This window comes from Cuculus canorus, chromosome Z, assembly GCF_017976375.1.
Source record: "Cuculus canorus isolate bCucCan1 chromosome Z, bCucCan1.pri, whole genome shotgun sequence".
In the NCBI taxonomy this organism is placed as follows: Eukaryota; Metazoa; Chordata; class Aves; order Cuculiformes; family Cuculidae; genus Cuculus; species Cuculus canorus.
The window spans coordinates 33823041-33841612 of NC_071441.1; the positions used below are offsets into that span (position 1 = coordinate 33823041).

Genomic DNA, 18572 nt, shown 5'->3' on the forward strand with positions numbered 1-18572 from the left:
TGGAAGCTTGCACAATATCTTAAGATATGGACGCATGATGTAGGACCAATTCAGTCCTACATCATTTGCTTTGTTATATATGATACTTCCTTAATCTCAGCTGCTGAGTCCCTTTGGGAGGCACTTGAATGAATGTGCTCATACATAACAAGAACTGTTATGAAGAGTGGACATATGGCACTTGTGTAATAAGTACACAGTCTTACCTGCGGTTTTTTTCCAGTTATTGTTACAGAAAGAACACATCTGGGTTCTGGGAAGGAATATTCATGTACTTTATCGTGCAAGGTTTTAGGAAGTGGTTTAAAAATTTCATGAGAGACTGCACTGTGATACCTTTTCTAATGAGGCATGCAGCTACAACATACCTCTTTTCTCAGTCATTGCTAACAAACCTGTCATTCATAAATGATGCAAAACACGTGTGCAGGGCGTACTGCTGCTTCATTTGCCACTGTGTTATTTCTTCACCCTGTGTGTTCTGTTGATCAAAGCAGAAATCCTAGTAAATCAGTATATTTATACATTTGGGGAATAAGAAACTCCTAGAGAGTTTAGCGCTTCAAACTGTCCACAGCACGTAAAGTTCAGCTTTTTAAGAAAATACTTAACTTTTTTGTAGGGAGTGGGAAAGAGGCAGGTCTCAAAGACTGTTGAAAGCAACTTATATTTCATATTTTCTTTCACTCAAGGTTGGTTGAAGACTTTTGATGATTACTTCAGAGACCAGACACAGCATATCTTAAATAATATGGTTATTAAACTACAAGAAGACAACCGAAGGAAATTTATGTGGTCTGAGATTTCTTACTTTTCAAAATGGTGGGATGGAATAGATAGCCAAAAAAAGGATGCTGTTAAAAGGTTTGAACAATGAACTGTTTCTTTTATTTCATGTGGCTTGTTTTGAGACTCTGTTTGACTACACTGTAAACTTGAGATTTCACTTGTTGTGATGCAGAATTGCTAGAATAATTGAATACTCAAATTTTCATTTTTTGTGGCTTGGCTTGTAATTTTTCCAATTACAAAATAAAAATCTTTAGGTAAGTGAGGCCATATTAATGAGATGCTTAAAAAATCGACTGAAAGTTTTGATGTACAATGTAAAGATGTCATTGAAATTGTAATGGATTTGTGATTATAAATTTTATTTGAAGTCACATTGAAGTGTTGGCAATGGAATAAATGTAATTTTCATATTGGCTATTTACATATGGTATTAGAAAACTACTATGAAATGAGATTTTTTGTTTTTAAGTCCGTGTAGTCTTTGTAAACATGCTGCTGCTTAAATGGTAAAGTAGTGCATACTCTACACTTGTTGCTCATGTTGTCTTAAAAATTGCAAGTCAAAACTTAATACAGAAGTAAAAGGTGTGCCTAGACATTGAGACAAGGAAGTGTGCTGCTTGGATAAACTTGCAGTAAGGACGTAGTTTGGAGTTTTCAAAAGGGTTTTGATTTCATTTAACTTTGCTTTAAAATAGATTCCAGCAGTTCTTAGCTCATCTGTGTGATGCCCTTTTCGTGTACCCCTTCAAGGTGCATGGCTTGCATTATACACTAAAGCAGTGAGAGCCTCAAAGCTGCAAAGGTTAGGTAGTGCTGGAAATCTTGGGAGTGACATAGAAAACTGCTAAAAAAAATTATGTACAATGCGTAAGTATTATAACATAGCTGTTTTTTTCAATTTTAAAAAGATACTTAGGAACACAATAAAGAGTAAATGATAGTCACTAGGGAGTCGTGACCTTTCTTAAGGGGAATCAGGGACTGGTTAAACTTCTGTAAGACTTATAGAAGCTACACTGGAGATTATTTTTGCTGTATGTTTTTCATTACTTTTATGGGTATTGGCTATAATGTCACTAAGTTTTGATAAGTTTACTGCTTTTCTTGGATTCATTGAACATTTACATGTTAGTGCACAATATAAGTGTTGAAATGGCATTATTCTACTGTAGGGACCACCTGATGCTGAAAGGATGATCATTATGTTGACTGACATCTCATGTTAGAGACTGGATCATCCTCTGATCTGTTTCAAGAAAGCATTTTAATGAGTGAGGGGATTTGAGGCCTTCATAGATACAATAAACTTCAAAGCGCTATCAGCTCTCTAAAACAATAAAAAGAACAGCAGATCAAAGCTAGGGAGATGCTAGTAGTGTTTGAATGTCCAATGTCTAGGCATCTTACTCAACTGGCCTGCCGTACTGTGGCACGTACAATTCTGTTTTTGTAAACTACGCAAGAACTAGACTTCTTGCTGATTAAAAATAAAAATAAATATTATGGCACATTAGAGCTAGTAGTTTCAATTGCACAGAGTTATTAAAGATTTCACTGTTCATCTATTCATTCTTTTCCTGTTTGGTTAAAGAAACTTAGTCCAGTGATGGCAGTAGCACAAACAATTCAGATTTTTGACATTGTGTCCCTGGTAAATACCTTTTAGGTATTCAGAAATGTATTTTTAAGAGTGCATTTTTATATGCAAAATTCTGAACACAATTTACATATTTTTCAGGTTAATAAAAGATGGACAGTTTGAAATAGTAACGGGAGGATGGGTTATGCCTGATGAAGCCTCTGCTCATTATTTTGCTTTAATTGACCAACTGATAGAAGGACATCAATGGCTAGAAAAGAACCTTGGTATGTAGCTTGATCTGAAATTTAACTGTTAATACAGGAAGTCAATTAGAAAATGCTTTTTGTATTTCTGATGCTCTTAGAAGGCTCTCTTTATTGTTTTCCTGAAAGATTAAATCAGACCACCTACTGGAAGCTGTAGGATTGACTTTAGTTCTTGCAATTACTGTTTGCAGATAGAATTACTTGGATGAAGTGTATTTAAACAATTTTATGTCATAACATTCTGTCTTGGTCAATGAAAGGTGTGCATAGTAAAATACAAAACTATGTCATGCTGAATTGTAGATCATGTGTCTGGTATTATGGTTTCCAGTTGCCATTTCAGTCTTCTGAAAATCAGCAAAAGGCCTTAAAATGACCCCAAAAGGGATACTGCTTTCATGTGTTTGGATATTTTCTGTAGGGTCTGTATTCATTAGGGTCTCTCATGTAAGGTTTAAAAAATAAGTAAATATGAATTCCAGTAGTAGTTGTTATTGCAGTGGTAGTAGTAGTTATAAAACCTAAACCTGTTAAAAGTTTAGGATTTTTCATAGTTTGCAAAATAAAAAACAATCCCGTTTATACCCATTCCCTTGGTTCTATCCTCACAAGCCTTTACGAATAGCACCTCTCCAGCTTTCCTGTAGGCCCTTTCAGGTACTGGAAGGTCACTATAAGATCTCCTCTGAGCCTTCTCTTCTCCAGGCTGAACAGGCCCAACTCTCTCAGCCTGTCCTTGTATGGAAGGTGCTCCAGCTCTCTGATCATCTTTGTAGCCCTCCTCTGGACCCGTTCCAACAGCTCCATGTCCTTCTTACGTTGAGGATTCCAGAACTGGACACAGTATTCCAGATGAGGTCTCACAAGAGAGGAATAGAGGGGCAGAATCACTTCCCTCGACCTGCTGGCCACACTTCTTTTGATGCAGCCCAGAATACAGTTGGCCTTCTGGGCTGAGAGCGCACATTGCCGGCTCATGTTGAGCTTCTCATCAGCCAGCACCCCCAAGTCCTCCTCTGCAGGGCTGCTCTCAAGCATCATGTCATCCCCCATCATGTACTGAAAATGGGAATTGCCCCGACCCAGGTGCAAGACCTTGCACTTGGCCTTGTTGAACCTTGTGAGGTTCTCAGAGGCCCACTTCTCCAGCCTGTCCAGGTCCCTCTGGATGACATCTGGTTCTTCCAGTGTAGCAGCTACACCACTCAGATTGGTGTCATCTGATTTTATTTTTTTGTGTTAATTGTTTATCTATTTAAGTCTAGCTTGTTAATTCCACAGTGTGTTGTGCAGGACGCATAAAACTCAGCTGTATATTTTAATTATCCACTTGAAAATTTTATCTTTAGCTCTCTAATTGTTTTGGCGTAGCTTTCTTTGAGTAAAAAGTAAAACATTCTTCCCTTTTTACTTTTTCCTTTTGTCAACAGGAGTAAAACCAAAGTCTGGTTGGGCAGTTGATCCTTTTGGACATTCACCAACAATGGCTTACCTTTTGAAACGCACAGGATTTTCCAGTATGCTTATACAGAGAGTTCATTATTCAATTAAAAAACATTTTGCAATGCAGAAGACACTAGAATTTTTTTGGAGACAGAACTGGGGTATGTCTTTTCTTTATGTCAGTTTATTTTGTTAATTTACACAGGTACAATATAGAGAGAACTTGAATAGATACTATGGAAAACTTTGCAGGACAGGTTTTTAACTGGAAATTGTAGGAGGGAGGGTATTTAGAAAAAGCAATCTTCACAAGTAAACTTGACTTGAGGAAAATATACCACTGTGAAGGAATTTGTCAAATACAGACACTTCAGAGGATTTTCTTTGAACATTTGTTTATGACACTTAGTATACAGAATACTTAATTGACAGGCCTTTTTCAATAAATTGTTGTATATGTAAATAACATAGTCTTGTGTTTGGGCTTCAGAGGAAGGCTTCTCAAAACAGATCACATATCAAAACCCCCATATTTTATATAAAAGATCACTAAAGACACATCTGGCGTAATATGTAGACATGGTGCCTTGAGGTAAAGAGAACTGTAGTTGAAAAATAAGTGCATGTATTTATGGAATATTATCTTTTTAGTAATAAGTAGTAGTAAAATAGGAGGTTTTAAACAAAAGGTCTGAATTGAAACTGTGAAGACTTACGCTTTTCGAAGATTATTTTCATATATGTTGCAGATGTAGCAGCCAGATTTTGAGGCACATCTACAGTATTCATTGTTTTTTTGGCGTAAAACTACTTTAAGTCATCAGAGCTGGGAATAAGTGATCAACATTTAGGGATTTTACAAGATGAGTAAGTTCTATGAGAACTTCAGGTTCTCTTTGAGGTTAGATTTTGAAAGACTCTTTGAGACTTGCCAAAATGTATGTAGATCTCTGCTCCTGATGGGATAAATTTAGGGAAAGAACTGGCTAGATGGAAAAGTTGGGGTTGCTAAGATGGTCTCAGAAGTGCATAGAATTCTGTGTAGTTCTATGTAGAAGCACACAGAGTCTATCTACAAATACATAGAATTGTACTGTTAATGTATTGAAGTTGTTTTCCAGAAATTTAAGGTAATGGTAAAGCAACTAATTAAAATTCTGTGCTAATGAAGTAATGAGAGCAGAGTGGTAGGATTTTTTGGGTTTGTTTAGTTTATTTGTTTGTTTGGGTCATTGGGGTTCTTTGTTTTGTTTTGATTCACTCAAAGTGTAAAAGATGTTCACCTCTAAACTTCTGGAAATTATGAGATTTATGTGGATTAAGAAGCCCTTAACATTTTGTTCCTGTCTTTCCCAGTCACCTAGTGCTTGATTGGAAGAGTCACATCTTTGTTTTATCTCTGGTTTTAGCCTCTTTGTATGTCAGGTACCTGAAGTCTACCTTTTTATGTATTGATATTCAAAACAAGGAATTGTCTTGATCTGATGATGTCTGATCTGATCCAGTTTTTGGATTAAGAACAAGGAATTGATTTTCTTTTGATAAATTTTAGGGGGTTTATTTTAAAGGTGTGCTCTATGTATTTAATTTCAGATTTGGGATCTGGTACAGATATCCTTTGTCATATGATGCCTTTCTATAGCTATGATGTTCCTCATACTTGTGGTCCAGATCCAAAAATTTGCTGCCAGTTTGATTTCAAACGTCTTCCTGGAGGAAGAGTTAGCTGTCCATGGAGAGTTCCACCAGAAGCCATTCATGCTGGGAATATTCAACATAGGTACTGTTTCTACATGTTCTGTAGAGGAGTAATTTCTGGAAGAAATTTATGCTTGTCAAAGATGATATTTAGTGTGTCTTGGTGAATTTATGTAGTTCTTAAAATAAAGTTATAAGCTGTCACGGTTTAGCCCCACCTGGCTAAATTTCAGCAGCTAAAACTGTACGGTTGAGCTCCCACATCCCTTCTCCCTCACCCCACAGGGAAAGAGGAGAGGGAAATGAGATGAAAAAGACTTGTTGGTTGGAAACTAAAACTACAGCTTTGGTGATAATGATGATAATAGTAGTAGCAGTGGTGGTGGTAGTAGTAATAATAATAATAATAATAATAAGGATGATGATGTTGTAATAAAATATATATAGATATCTGAGATTGCAGCCCCACCCCTCGATGACTACACGTTGCCACAAACACTGTAGCATAGAGACAAAGGAATGGGCCTGCAGCTCCGAGGGGGCTGGACTCAGAAACTGGATTCAGGAACGCACAGATCTGAGATCAGGAGCAACCAGACAGATGGGGTCCTCACTGGACATTGGCTATTGCAGAAGAGAGTGAGACCCTCATGATCTCTCAATGTCATATCGAGTATGATGTATATGAGACAGAGTCCTCTGCTGTTGGTCAGTTTAGGACTGTTCACACCTTCTCGCAGGTGCAACCCCCTTCTGCCAACTCCAGGATGGCCTTGGTTAATTATAAGCACTGGCCTTTTTGCATACCAGTGCCCTGTGTTACCACTTTGGGAGAAGAACAGTGTCTCAAAAACATGCAGTTAAGCTTTCAGAGAATGGAGGTAGAGCAACTCAGTCACAAAATTGACGCTAATTTACCTCAAGCCACAACAAAACTTATAGGATAATAATACTTGACCTTGTGTTTGCTCCTAAGTTCAGAACGTAATTGACAGTGACATTTGAAGATAGGTTATAATTAAGGAAGATGCGTTACATTTTTTTCTTTTCCTTTCACGATACAGTAGTCCTGACTATTACTGTTTCTGACTGGTACGCAGAACATAGTCATTTATTTGTTTATAGTTGTGTTATTGGGGTTTTTTTTGTTTTTTTTTTTACAAATTTTTATTAATAGACTGTGGTGTTTCTCCTGCCAGGGACAGGATAGTGTAGTAGGCTGTGCAAATGGTGAGATATTTTCCATGGTATATCCCTGCAAAACGTGACCATCTGTGGCCTAAGTTTTCTGAACTGTGCACTTTAGGTGAATATGAGTGCTGTGTCTTAATGTTTGGGAAGGTGTGGGATTAAGGGTAAGTGGGTGGGAATACTATTAACCTAATTTTATTTTTCAAGTAGAAACACTGAGTTGTTTTGCCACAGGTAAGAATGAAGTTTACAGTTTTACAAAACTACTTTTCAATTTTGAGAGTAAGGAGGGGAGGGAGAAAAATAAAAAAAAAGAAAAGAAGGGGAAGATAGAACTGCTGAAGGTTTTCCCAGAAACAGACTATTCTATGGTCCTGTTATTATCGTCAGGCCTTAGGAATCATCCCCATGTTCAAGGGTTAGAAATCTGGGTGAATGTTTACAATTGTTGCAAGCTGTTGAGAATTACAAATGTACTAAGACTAGAAAAGTGACATTTTGGTTCTAGTCTTGATGGTGAAGTTTTGAAGTGATGATGATGTTTGGGTTGTCACCGTGACAAGTCTGAATGTCCTTTCTCTGAGTATGAATTTTACCAAATATCTTGAAAACTTTACTTTTTTGGTAAAACTCAGTAACAATTTTATCAAAGATGAAGCCAAAATAAAACAGAATACATCACAGTTGTCACATTTTAAGGTAGAAAATGGAATGATGATAGAAAAAGGTAATTTTCTTTAGTAGAAATATGAAAGCTGAAGATAGCAGGAGAACAGTAGAGCTAATAGAAGAATCATTTTGACACAGCCAGTTCTTATAAAATGTGGAGGAAAGATGGTGTGTCTTTAAATCAAAGTTGCAAAAAGTGAAATCTTGCATATGTATCCCAACTAGCTGAAGCAATATTTGTACAAGAGTAACAGCTTGCTTTAACAAATACTTGGAACATATAGGCTATAAATCTAATGGAGGGAGCCTGCTCAGGATGCTTCTTGAGGTTTTTGGCATTTTAATTAGATGTTAAGTTATCCCTGCACTTCCAGATGTAACCTTTGCATAACAGTCTACATTAGGCCTTGTAAAAGACATGGTTCTTTCACTATGTCATATGAAATCCAAGAATAAAATAAATGGGGATGGTCTGTAGTTAACATGATCAAGTTTCTGAAACGTAATAATATTTTGCATCAGCTTTTGGTGGGTAAAAACATTTTCTGTGTCTAAAAGGGAGTTGAAGGAGCAATATAGTAGATAATACCTAAGGGAAAAAGTAAAACTAACACGTGGACTTTGAGTTGTGAGCCTTGATTATTTACATTTGGAACACTGGAAAGAATACAAAAGCCATACTTTAAGAGTAGTTTCAAATAAATCCACTAAAACATAGCTATGTGTTTTGGTGGAGAATTCTAAAACCACTACTCATATTTTTTAAAAAATAGAAACTTGAAATATTGTAGGCAACCAAAAACTTCTCTGGTCTGATGAGAGAAGTTTTACAGTTGTTCTAGTGAGGAGGTATGTGAGATCCAGAGTAACTGGAGAATCTTTATGTCATAAGCTTTCCAAGGTTAAAGGTTTGTAAAGCACACTAATTAATCTCTTGTGTCTGATTGCTTTACTTTTTCAGTCTGTAAAAATATAGATCTACACTACATAGATCTCAGAAAAATATTTTATATACACTTGATTAATTTAGAGGCAAAGTTTAGATCACTGACCCTTCTTCAATGCTAAATCTGCAGCAAAATGAATTAAAAGCAAATACTGATTAGTCATCTGGGACTTCTGCTCTTGATTTCAGTACTACTATGGCCATACACATACACTGAAGATATATTGAACTGAAAACTTAAGACTAAAAGCTGTTAGATCTATCATTGCCTTGCCTCTTTAGTTATGATTTGGTTGGAAGGAATGAAGCAGCAGCCTAATCGAAAGCCTATATTTGTTCACGCTTTTTTACAGCTGAGGTGATAAAGATTGCTGTGGCACTTACTTTGTTCCGCAGCTGCATCTTTATCAGTGTTTTTGAATGCTTTTCTTTGTTCTAGCTTTTCACAGAAGCAAGAAAAAAAAGCTGTTGTGGTTTTCCCTTGTATGGTGATGAATTGTTGTTTTAAAGGAAGCATAACTTGTTTAGGTGTGCCTCTTTCTCCCATACATGGAAGTGGGAAAGTTCTGTACTGCAAGTTATGCACTTCAGAGGAACAGTAGAAAATGGACTTTGCCCTTCATTTGCTAGTGTTCAAGAGCCCAGTTTTACTGTTCAGCTTTTTTCTCTTTATGGTTAGTCAGATTGCATAATATGCCAGTGGCATTCAGAATTACATTGTTGTTGTGGCATTGGTGGTTAATGCATGTGACTGCCAACCTCAGGAATCTGAGATCCCCCTCTTAGAGAAAGTACTTGTCTTGTCTGTATAGCCATCTGCTCCACAAAATTACCTGAACAGAAAATTTCTAGTCTGCTGAATGTTTTTGTTTCCTACAAAAACTTGAGCAAGGAGACTCCTTTATGCGTTGTGTGCTCTATGGGCTGAAGTAGTAGGGACTCTGAAGCCATGACAGTCTGTCAGACCTGTCACGTAAAACTTGCTATAGCTGCTGCAAAGTTTCTTGTGATCCCACAGAATCTTGAGTGGCTACTGCTCCTCTGTTTTTGACATAGGAAGGAGCAGACCCAGCCATGTGATTGTTTTGATATTTTTTAGCCATATACTTGGGATTTTTGTGTTAAAAACTACAGATGTGATATGGAGGGTTTTTCTTCATTTGTGAAAGATCTTAAGCATTCAGAGTTAATCTGAAAGCTTTGCAAAGAAAGGTGAAAATTATTATTGATGCAGTTATTGACTATGTCGATATACTTCAGTGCTGCCAACTAAGAGTGCAGTTAGTGTTGCTCTGAATATTGAGTACTACTTAATGTGTCTTCTGTGCTATTGCAAGAAACTTTGATTCTATGAAACCAAAAATTTGTGCTTTGGGTATGCTTGTTTGTTTGTCTTTTAACACGATTACAATGGAATTGCTGCTGATATACTGTATCCGTGGTTACAGTGCTACAAAAAGTGTTGGGCCTTAACTCTTCGGTTTTCAGATTTTAATTTAGGCAGGCAGAGTAAGCATATGTTAAATGTATCTAATACTGTCTTGCAAGGGGACTGGAAGGGGAAAGGTTTGGTGAGACTCGGTGGAATCTGGGTTTTTTTTCCTCCGTAAGTATTCTTTTTATCTTCAGTGAATTCTGTCTAGGGCTTTCTGCTGAGTGTTTCTCACCAATGTCTGAAAATGATATAGGAAGTTAGTTGAGAGAAGCTTAAGACCTGACCTGAGATGTCTGAATTTTCCCTTAGTGTTTTTGCATTTGAAACTGATTAGCAAATGAGGAAGATCCTTCTGTCCACTTACAAACACTTAATAGTCCTACAGTTATGAGTACTTTGGGGAAAGGGGGGAACGGGAACAGCAACAGCAGTGAATTTTGCAGTAGATTTGGAAAGAAACTAGAGGAGGCTGTGAAGGGAGACGTTAAATTTGAATAACCTGTTGACTGTAACCTTTCCTGAAGTCCTGTATTTGTCAAGAGGCTCTGAAATAAACTGTTTCCAACCATTGGCTGCATGTGGAGAATATGAATTTGGCTGTTGTCTTAGAAGGTGGAATTAAAAAGTCTTGTGCCAGTTGTTCTATTAGTGGCGTGAAGAGGTGGTCTTGAATCTGCAGCATGTTGAAAGTCATGGAAAACATTGATTTAAGCATAAGAAGTACTTGGCAATCTGAACTATAAATCAAACTAGAGACACAGGGAAGCTACTAGTTGGGTCTCTTCTAGTCTCAGCAGAGCTGTGTTGAATTTTAAGTAAAGATGTTGTTATGCCAAATTTCCCCCTCCAGAATACAGTCAGACTTTGTGTTTAGCTTTATAGTCTGTTAAAAAATAAACTCTGACTTGCTGGTCGAAGAAATGTGTTACAAATATATTTGACTAGATTCAATTCTCACATCTATATAACAAAGGTTGAAGAGTATGAGTTGAAAGTAGATATTTATAGACTATCTATTAAAAAGAGTAGCAGGAACAAAAAGCTCACTGGAATCTGGATTTTACTGCTGTTTTCTCTTTGAAACTTTGTTGTTTCTGTTCCTTTTCTTAAATATGTTTCTATGGTGTATAGTCCATACTAAAATTATTTCCATAACTTCAATGAGAGAGTATCAGCACCAGAATATTTAGATAGTGATTGTGGCTATGGGGGATGGAGAACAGACCTTTTCTGTAACCCAGACATCAGACTTGTAACTTTTAATACATTGCTCCTTAATGTTAGAACTGGTATTTTTGTCTTCAAAGTGAGTAGGTGCCAGAGGATAATTTTGCTGCCTTTTTTTTTTGTGTGTGTGTACTTGTGTAGGTGTTTCTGGTTTTGTTTTTTTGTTTTTTTTTTTTGTTTTTTTTTTTTTTTTTTATGGCCAAAAGTGAAAAAGTAGTGGATTTAATTTTTCGGGACAGGTGCTTAAAGCTGACTGAAGAGATAACAGTGACTATTAGTAGGTTAGGCTTCCTCCAGAGTTTTATTTTTCTTGCAAGGCTAGTGCTCAAATATTAATTTATGAGTGGTTTTTCTGTCAAGGACATGAAGACATGAAGCAGAGTATCCAAGGGAATTAACCAGAGGGGATGAGAAGAGCTTACTTATTATCGTAAATTAGGGCTAGAGAGGATTAGGATTGTTATTTAAATATAAAGCAGGTAAGCATAATTTATGCTGAAGGTTAGTTTGGTACAGGAACAAATTGATGCAGACTGGCCTACTGTTTGAGATGGAGCTTGATGAGCTTAATGGGGGATTTAATTAGCAGTGTTTGCAATGATATTAGGTTGAATGTGGTGTCGCAGTGGGAGAAATTACAACCAGCGTTTTGTTAAAAAGTAAAATAGTATGTTTGTACGTCTTGTTTAGGGTTCCCCTAATGCACAACTTGGTATGTAGGAATTATTGTTGTCAATTGCTGACCTTTATTCTTCTGTATTTTTCTGTTTTATAAATTGCTTTTTTTCTCCCTTCACCTCCAAGGGCTTGGATGATTTTAGACCAATACAGAAAGAAGTCAAAGCTTTTCCGTACTAAAGTTCTGTTGGCTCCACTAGGAGATGATTTCCGCTATGCTGAGAGCTCAGAATGGGATCAGCAGTACCAGAATTATCAGAAGCTGTTTGATTATATGAATTCTCACCCTGAGTGGCATGTTAAGGTAAATCCAACTGTTTTCCTGGTTTGTGGAGAAAATATTTCTCATTATTTAGAGATTCTTTGTGGAAAAGCTAGTGGTTTGTTTGTTTTTTAAGTGGTGGAGCTTTATTTATCATTTGACAGTGTATTGGTTTGTCTTGGCGGATTCTGGTTTATTTTACCTTTACCATCTCCTTTTCCTCCAAAACAAAAACTTTGCTATGAATAGTATCTGCCTGAAAACCATAAGTAGTATTCAAACGATATTATTTTAGAGAACAGCTATTAGTTTTTATTGCTTTTTTAGTACTCCTATTTACACAGGCTTCAAGCATTGTTATTTAATGCTTGCAGGCTTTGTTATTTAAAACTTCTATTTTCTTATTTGAAGTTCAAGCAAATCTTATTGCTTTGCTTGAGTCCTTTTGGTTTTATGTCTCAAAACAAACAAAAAATCCTAAGAGGTGCTCATGTTGGCATACGTCTATGAGAATAACCTGGCTACAAAACACCTAACTGTACTAGCACAATTATCAGGTGATATATCACTTTAAATTATAAATTATGTTTGAGTGTTAATGTACACATACTAATGTGTTGATGTACAAATTGTAATGTATAATCTGCATACTTTAGGGATTTCTTGTAGAATAGATATTCTCTGTCATTAGACACTTTTTCAACATCTTTCAGCACCGGAATAAGTAGTAGGGGGACATGGCCTTGTTTTCTTCGAGTATCAGATGAGAGAGCAGTATTGCTGCTTTCACATTTAGGCTTTTTAAACCTAGTCTAGTCTCTTTCACATATTGTGTGTGCATATTTTTTTCCTTTTTGGAGACCTCCCCCCATTTCCTCTAACTGCAAATCTGAGTAGTGGTTTTAGTGAGTTAGTCCTTCCTGCTGAGTTCTGGGCTTAAGTTCTGCACAAGAAAGGTGGTGTCTTGAGATAACAGCTTGTCTGAGAGCTGGATTTTGCATGTTTCCTGTGGAATGTCGGTGCCATGTATGCGAATGCCTGCTATGTCTTAGCGAAGGGGATAGATTTGGGAAGTACTCTTTTAGTTATTTAAAGCTAAAGCCTGTCTTTTAAAAATCTAAAGCCGTCTGTTCTCACTTGCTTTACTCCCCTCAGAAATGGATATAGTGTGCAGGTAATTACTTTTTGGATACTAATCATAGCATGCTTTCTGTAATCTCCATTCCTACTAACTTGGACTAGCTAATTTCTCTTCTGGGCAAAAACTGAAGGCTGTGTCTCAGAGGTCTAGCAGAAAGGTCTAGCTCTGAAATGGTTAGAGACCTGCTTGGCCAGTTACGCATTCACAAGTCTATGAGGCTGGATGGGATGCACCCAAGGGTATTAAGGGAACTGCAGAGATGCTTGCCAATCCCCTTTCCATCATCTGTCATCTGCTGGCAGTCCCGACTGACTGGAGAAGATGCACTTGACTGGAGTCTGACAGATGTTACACCTATTTACGAGAAGATTGGGAGGGAGGATCCAGGGAGGTACAGGCCTGTCAGTCTTACCTCGGTGCCAGGGCAGGTCGTTGAGCAGGTCGTCTTGAGTGTTCTCAGCCAGTGCATGCCAGACAGCCAGGTGATCAGGCCCAGTCAACATGGCTTTATGAAAGGCAGGTCCTGCCAACCTAACCTGATCTCCATCTATGACAAAGTGACCTGCTTAATGGATGAGGGAAAGGATGTGGATGTACTACACCAGGACTTTGGTAAAGCCTTTGTCACCGTTTCTTACAGGATTCTGCTTGAGAAACTGGCTGCCGTTGGTCTGGACAGGCATATCCTGTGCTGGATGGCCAGGCCCAAAGAGTGGTTGTGAATGGAGTTCAATCCAGTTGGAGGCTGGTCACAAGTGGTGTTCCCCAGGGCTCAGTGCTGGGTGCAGTTTTTTTCAGTATCTTTATCAATGACCTGGATGAAGGCATCAAATGTACCTTTAACAAGTTTGTGGATGACACTGAGTTGAGTGGAATTAGTGATCTGCTTGAAGGGTAGGAAGGCTCTACAGGAGAATCAGAACAGGTTGAATTGATGGGCTGAGATTGACGGGAAGAGGTTTAATGAGGCCGAATGCAGAGTCCTGCACTTGGGACACAACGAACCCAGTGCAGCGCTACAGGCTTGGGGAAGAGTGGCTAGAAAAGTGGCCTGACGGAGAGGGACCTGGAGGTGTGGTCAACAGCCAACTGAATGTGAGCCAGCAGTGTGCTCAGGTGGCCAAGGCCAATAGTATCTTGGTTTGTATCAGACCGTGGCCAGTGGGACCAGGAAAGTGACTGGGCCCCTGTACTCTGCATTGGTGAGGCTGCACCTTGAGTAATGTGTTCAATTTTGGGCCCATCACTATAAGAAAGACATTGAGGTCCTGGAGTAAGTCCAGAGAATAGCAGCGAAGCTGGGAAGGGGGTGGAGAAACAAGCCTTATGAGGAGTGGCTAAGGGAACTGGGGTTGGTTAGCCTGGAGAAGAGGAGGCTGAGGGGAGACCTTATCAGTGTCTGCAACTACCTGAAAGGAGATTGTAGAGTGGTGGGTGTTGGTCTCTTCTCCCAAGCGATGGGTGAGAGGTCAAGAGGGAATGGCCTCAAGCGGTGTCAGGGTAGGTTTAGATTGGACATTAGCAAAAGCTTGTTAACCGAAAGGATTATGAAGCTCTGGAACAGGCTGCCCACAGAGGTGGTTGAGTCACCGTCCCTGGAGGTATTTAAAGATGGGTAGATGAATTGCTTAGGGGTGTGTTTTAGTAGTGGACAGGTATAATTGGGCTTGATGATCTGAAAGTTCTTTTCCAACCTAGTGATTCTATGATTCTGTGATTCAAGGATCACTCCAATCCTGAGGCATCAGAAACCTCCTTACTTGAAAGGTTCAGCTCAGCTGATTGTTAAAGACTGTAGGGGGTGTACTTCATTAGCCCTGGTTCGTCCACCTGGATTGATATCCTAGGAATCGCACCAGCCTTTGAGACTGGCACAGGAGTATTTAAGCCTTTTTCTGTCTCTTAATACTCAGACAAAAATACATGCAGTTCTTTGATTCGTGCAATGCTTTGCTTAGCTGAAACACTGTTAGCACTGTAGCATGTCTCATTTTACTTTTATTTAGTTAGTTGGGACTTTTCTTTCTCTGTTATGTTTTGTAGGGGAGGGAGGAAGTTGCTTGTTTAGCTTTTTTTGATTTTTTTTTTTTCCCAACTGCTGTCATTTATCCTTCGAAATACGAGCTTAGGTGCAGTCTGATGCATTTTCCCTAGTGGACTGTAGCTCCACAGAATAGAATAGTCTACCAGATTATTTCACTGTTTCCACGCGTGTCATTAGAATGATTTTTTCATGCTGATTCCTCTGGTGAGATTTTCTTCCTCTGATGTAATCCAGCGTACTGAAGGGAAGTCACCTGTACATTATTTCTCTTGGTCCAGCGATATTTTTCTTTTTCTTCTGAATTCTGTCTTATATGTGTCTTCGATAGTGAGGGAAAAGTTCAAGACCTTGGATATTGGGATTTCCGTGACAGCGCATGTCTTTCTCTGCTTTACTGCCATTCAAAGTGGCAGGTTATCATATTGTATCCCTGAGATATTTAGAGTGATTCTGAGTGATTTTGAAGACTGAATACTGTTTGGTTTGGTTTTTTTCTTTTAAATGTTGAAATACCTTATCTTTGTTGTCACAGTAATACTCCTTAGTCCTTATATTCCAAGTCACTTGTAAAAGATTTTTACTAAAAGGTTATTTTCTGGTGTTTTAAATTGTATGTTTGTTGTTAAAAGTAGAAGTAAGTAAATAAATAAATAAATGACTTAATTTAAATTTTAAGAACATTAGAATTTATTACAAGGATACTGGTGGTAATGTGCTGTTCCTGCTTCTGTTAATTGTTTTTCCACTCTCATTGAAAGTCCAGTTTGCCATCTATGCCTGGTTTAACAATGTTTCTCAATGCTGGCAACATTGACATCATTCCCTCTCCGTTTTTTATTTTATCCCTTTCTCTGCACCCCTCGGGCCTGATGGTGCTGTGTTTTGACCTGCCCTATAGAGGGCTGTTATTGCCTTATTTATTTGAGCATTTTTAAAAATAATCAGGTGGCAATGATTTTATAGTACTTCCCCATGCTACATCTCTAAACATAACTTCTTTTTATATACTTTTAAAAAATCAGCTTCTGAAAGCAAATGCTAATTTTTGGAAGACTGGCATATTTCTGAAATGCATGTGAATTCAAGCTTATTCATTCCCTTCATGTGTCTAAATATAGAAAATTGGATTATGTTATAGTAACTTTAATTTTCATTCAGGCCCAGTTTGGAACTTTGTCAGATTACTTTGAAGCTCTGCGCAAAGAAAGCAATTTGGATGAAAAGACCAGCAATTCATTTTTCCCTGTTGTAAGTGGAGACTTCTTCACCTATGCAGACAGAGATCATCATTACTGGAGTGGATACTTTACATCGCGTCCCTTCTATAAACGACTAGATAGAGTCATGGAATCCTACTTACGGTAAATACTGCCATCCGGTACATTCATAACATATGTTTTGGCACACAGGGAATATGAGGGTACAAGTACTTTAAAACTGTAAGACAGGTGGAAAAGTAATTTTTAAATGCACGGTTTAAATTTACTTATACTAAATATAGCTTAAATGGCCCCCAGGTGTAGTTCTTGTTACAAGCATTAGTTGGTATATCTATTTTTTTTTACAAATTCACAGAAATATGATAATATTTTTTCCCTCCAAACAGGTAACTTGTTCTTAAATATTATTCAAGTAATTGGCAAGTCCTGATTCCATGAAAAATTTCTGTATCATATTTGGATAGCTGCCAGATCAATGTATCATTATATCTATACTTTGAACTCTTTTAGAAAAATACAAAGGTGCAAATTTTACAAGGGTTGCGAGAGGCAGTTCAGAAGTAGTGAGGAATATTGTACCTGAAGTGATCTCATACTGTAAGGTGCTGCTCTGCTGAAAAGTGTGTTTGCATCTTTTTTAAAGAAAAAAAATTATTGCTGAATTTTGGTAATGGAGTATTTAAGTGGTTCTTCCTTGTAGCAGCTGTCAATAGGACACATTGTAAAATGATTTAACTGTATTTTAAGGCTCCAGGAAGAAATCTGGGGTAGATGCATATAATTAAAAACCTGGACATTTTATGTGTTGCCAAAACTTGGAGACCATGTTTCCAAAAGATTATTCATCTCAAGGATCATTAGTCAAAAGGCACTTTTTGCCTTCTGAAGGGCCCTATAAATATGTACTTATTGTAGTGCATCTATATGCCATTCAGATCTTTCTTGTGGTAGAGAAATTTTGTAATGCTGAGAAATCCTTCCTTAAGGGTTTTTCACAATTTTTTTTTTAATTTTTTTTTTATTTTGTGTTGTAATGGCAGCTGCAGTAGTGGAGGGAGCAAGACAGGTGTAGCATTTTGGAGGCAGATGCAAGTACCTTTCAGAAGAGAAACCTCTATATCTACAAAAATTTGTTTTCCTTCTTCCACGGAGTCATGCCTTTACTATGGTAAAGGGGAGGCTTCACGGACTTGGGAAACAGCTACTCTGTGATCTATAATATGTTTTTCTTTTCCTAGCCTTCTCTCTGCACTTTAAGAGGAAATAAAGAAAATTATCAAAGAAGAAATGAAAGCAGTAGAAGACTAAGAAATGTGTAATGAGGTCAAGGGCCTGAGACTAGAAAGGTGCTAGGGAAACCACAGTATAACTTTGAAGGCAGTGTATTGATGAGAAAGGAGGAAAGTTTCACAAATGGGAAATCAAGGAGAAAGGAAGCCAAAGACTGTCAGGAATGAGGAGAAAAATAAGACTAAAGCTGAGGGTAGTAACACAAAGCAAGACTAGGAACCCTTTTTACAGAAGAATACAAAAATAATATAGTAAGGGTAAGTTATCAGAGGAGTGGCTTTTGTAGTGTTTTAATCAGAACTTTGTTGTATTTCAAGCATGTTTTAACTTACGTACAAACCCAGATAGATTAGAAACTTACAAAGAGGGGATTTGTGAAGCTAATACTAATTGGGAAATTTGACAACTGTTTAGAAATACTTTACAACTAGAATATAAAGTATCATTAGGAAGATGATTTTCTTAGAAGTATTTTATTTTTTAGTTACTATATTGACATAATACCAACTAGCTGGGTTCTTGCTAGCTTCTTTATCATAAGAATCTTTGATTTTTGTTGAAAACAGCCTTCTTTAATATTGCCATTGGAAAAGGTAAGATGTGTAGAAAACAGGACGATGATGTTCTTATAAATTGAAATTCCTACTTAATTGTTTTTCATACTTTTGCCTAACTTCCTTTCTGT

General features: G+C 37.5%; 1 protein-coding gene across 1 annotated transcript in view; it reads left to right on the forward strand.

Moving 5' to 3' along the window:
• The window catches only part of MAN2A1 (mannosidase alpha class 2A member 1), an 83739-nt gene that overhangs the window by 25977 nt on the left and 39190 nt on the right, over positions 1-18572 (forward strand). The window contains exons 4-9 of the mRNA XM_054054780.1: positions 693-864; positions 2534-2661; positions 4074-4247; positions 5680-5866; positions 12057-12234; positions 16536-16738. Of these exons, the coding sequence (XP_053910755.1) occupies positions 693-864; positions 2534-2661; positions 4074-4247; positions 5680-5866; positions 12057-12234; positions 16536-16738 (1042 nt within the window). The remainder of the gene's footprint in view (positions 1-692; positions 865-2533; positions 2662-4073; positions 4248-5679; positions 5867-12056; positions 12235-16535; positions 16739-18572) is intronic.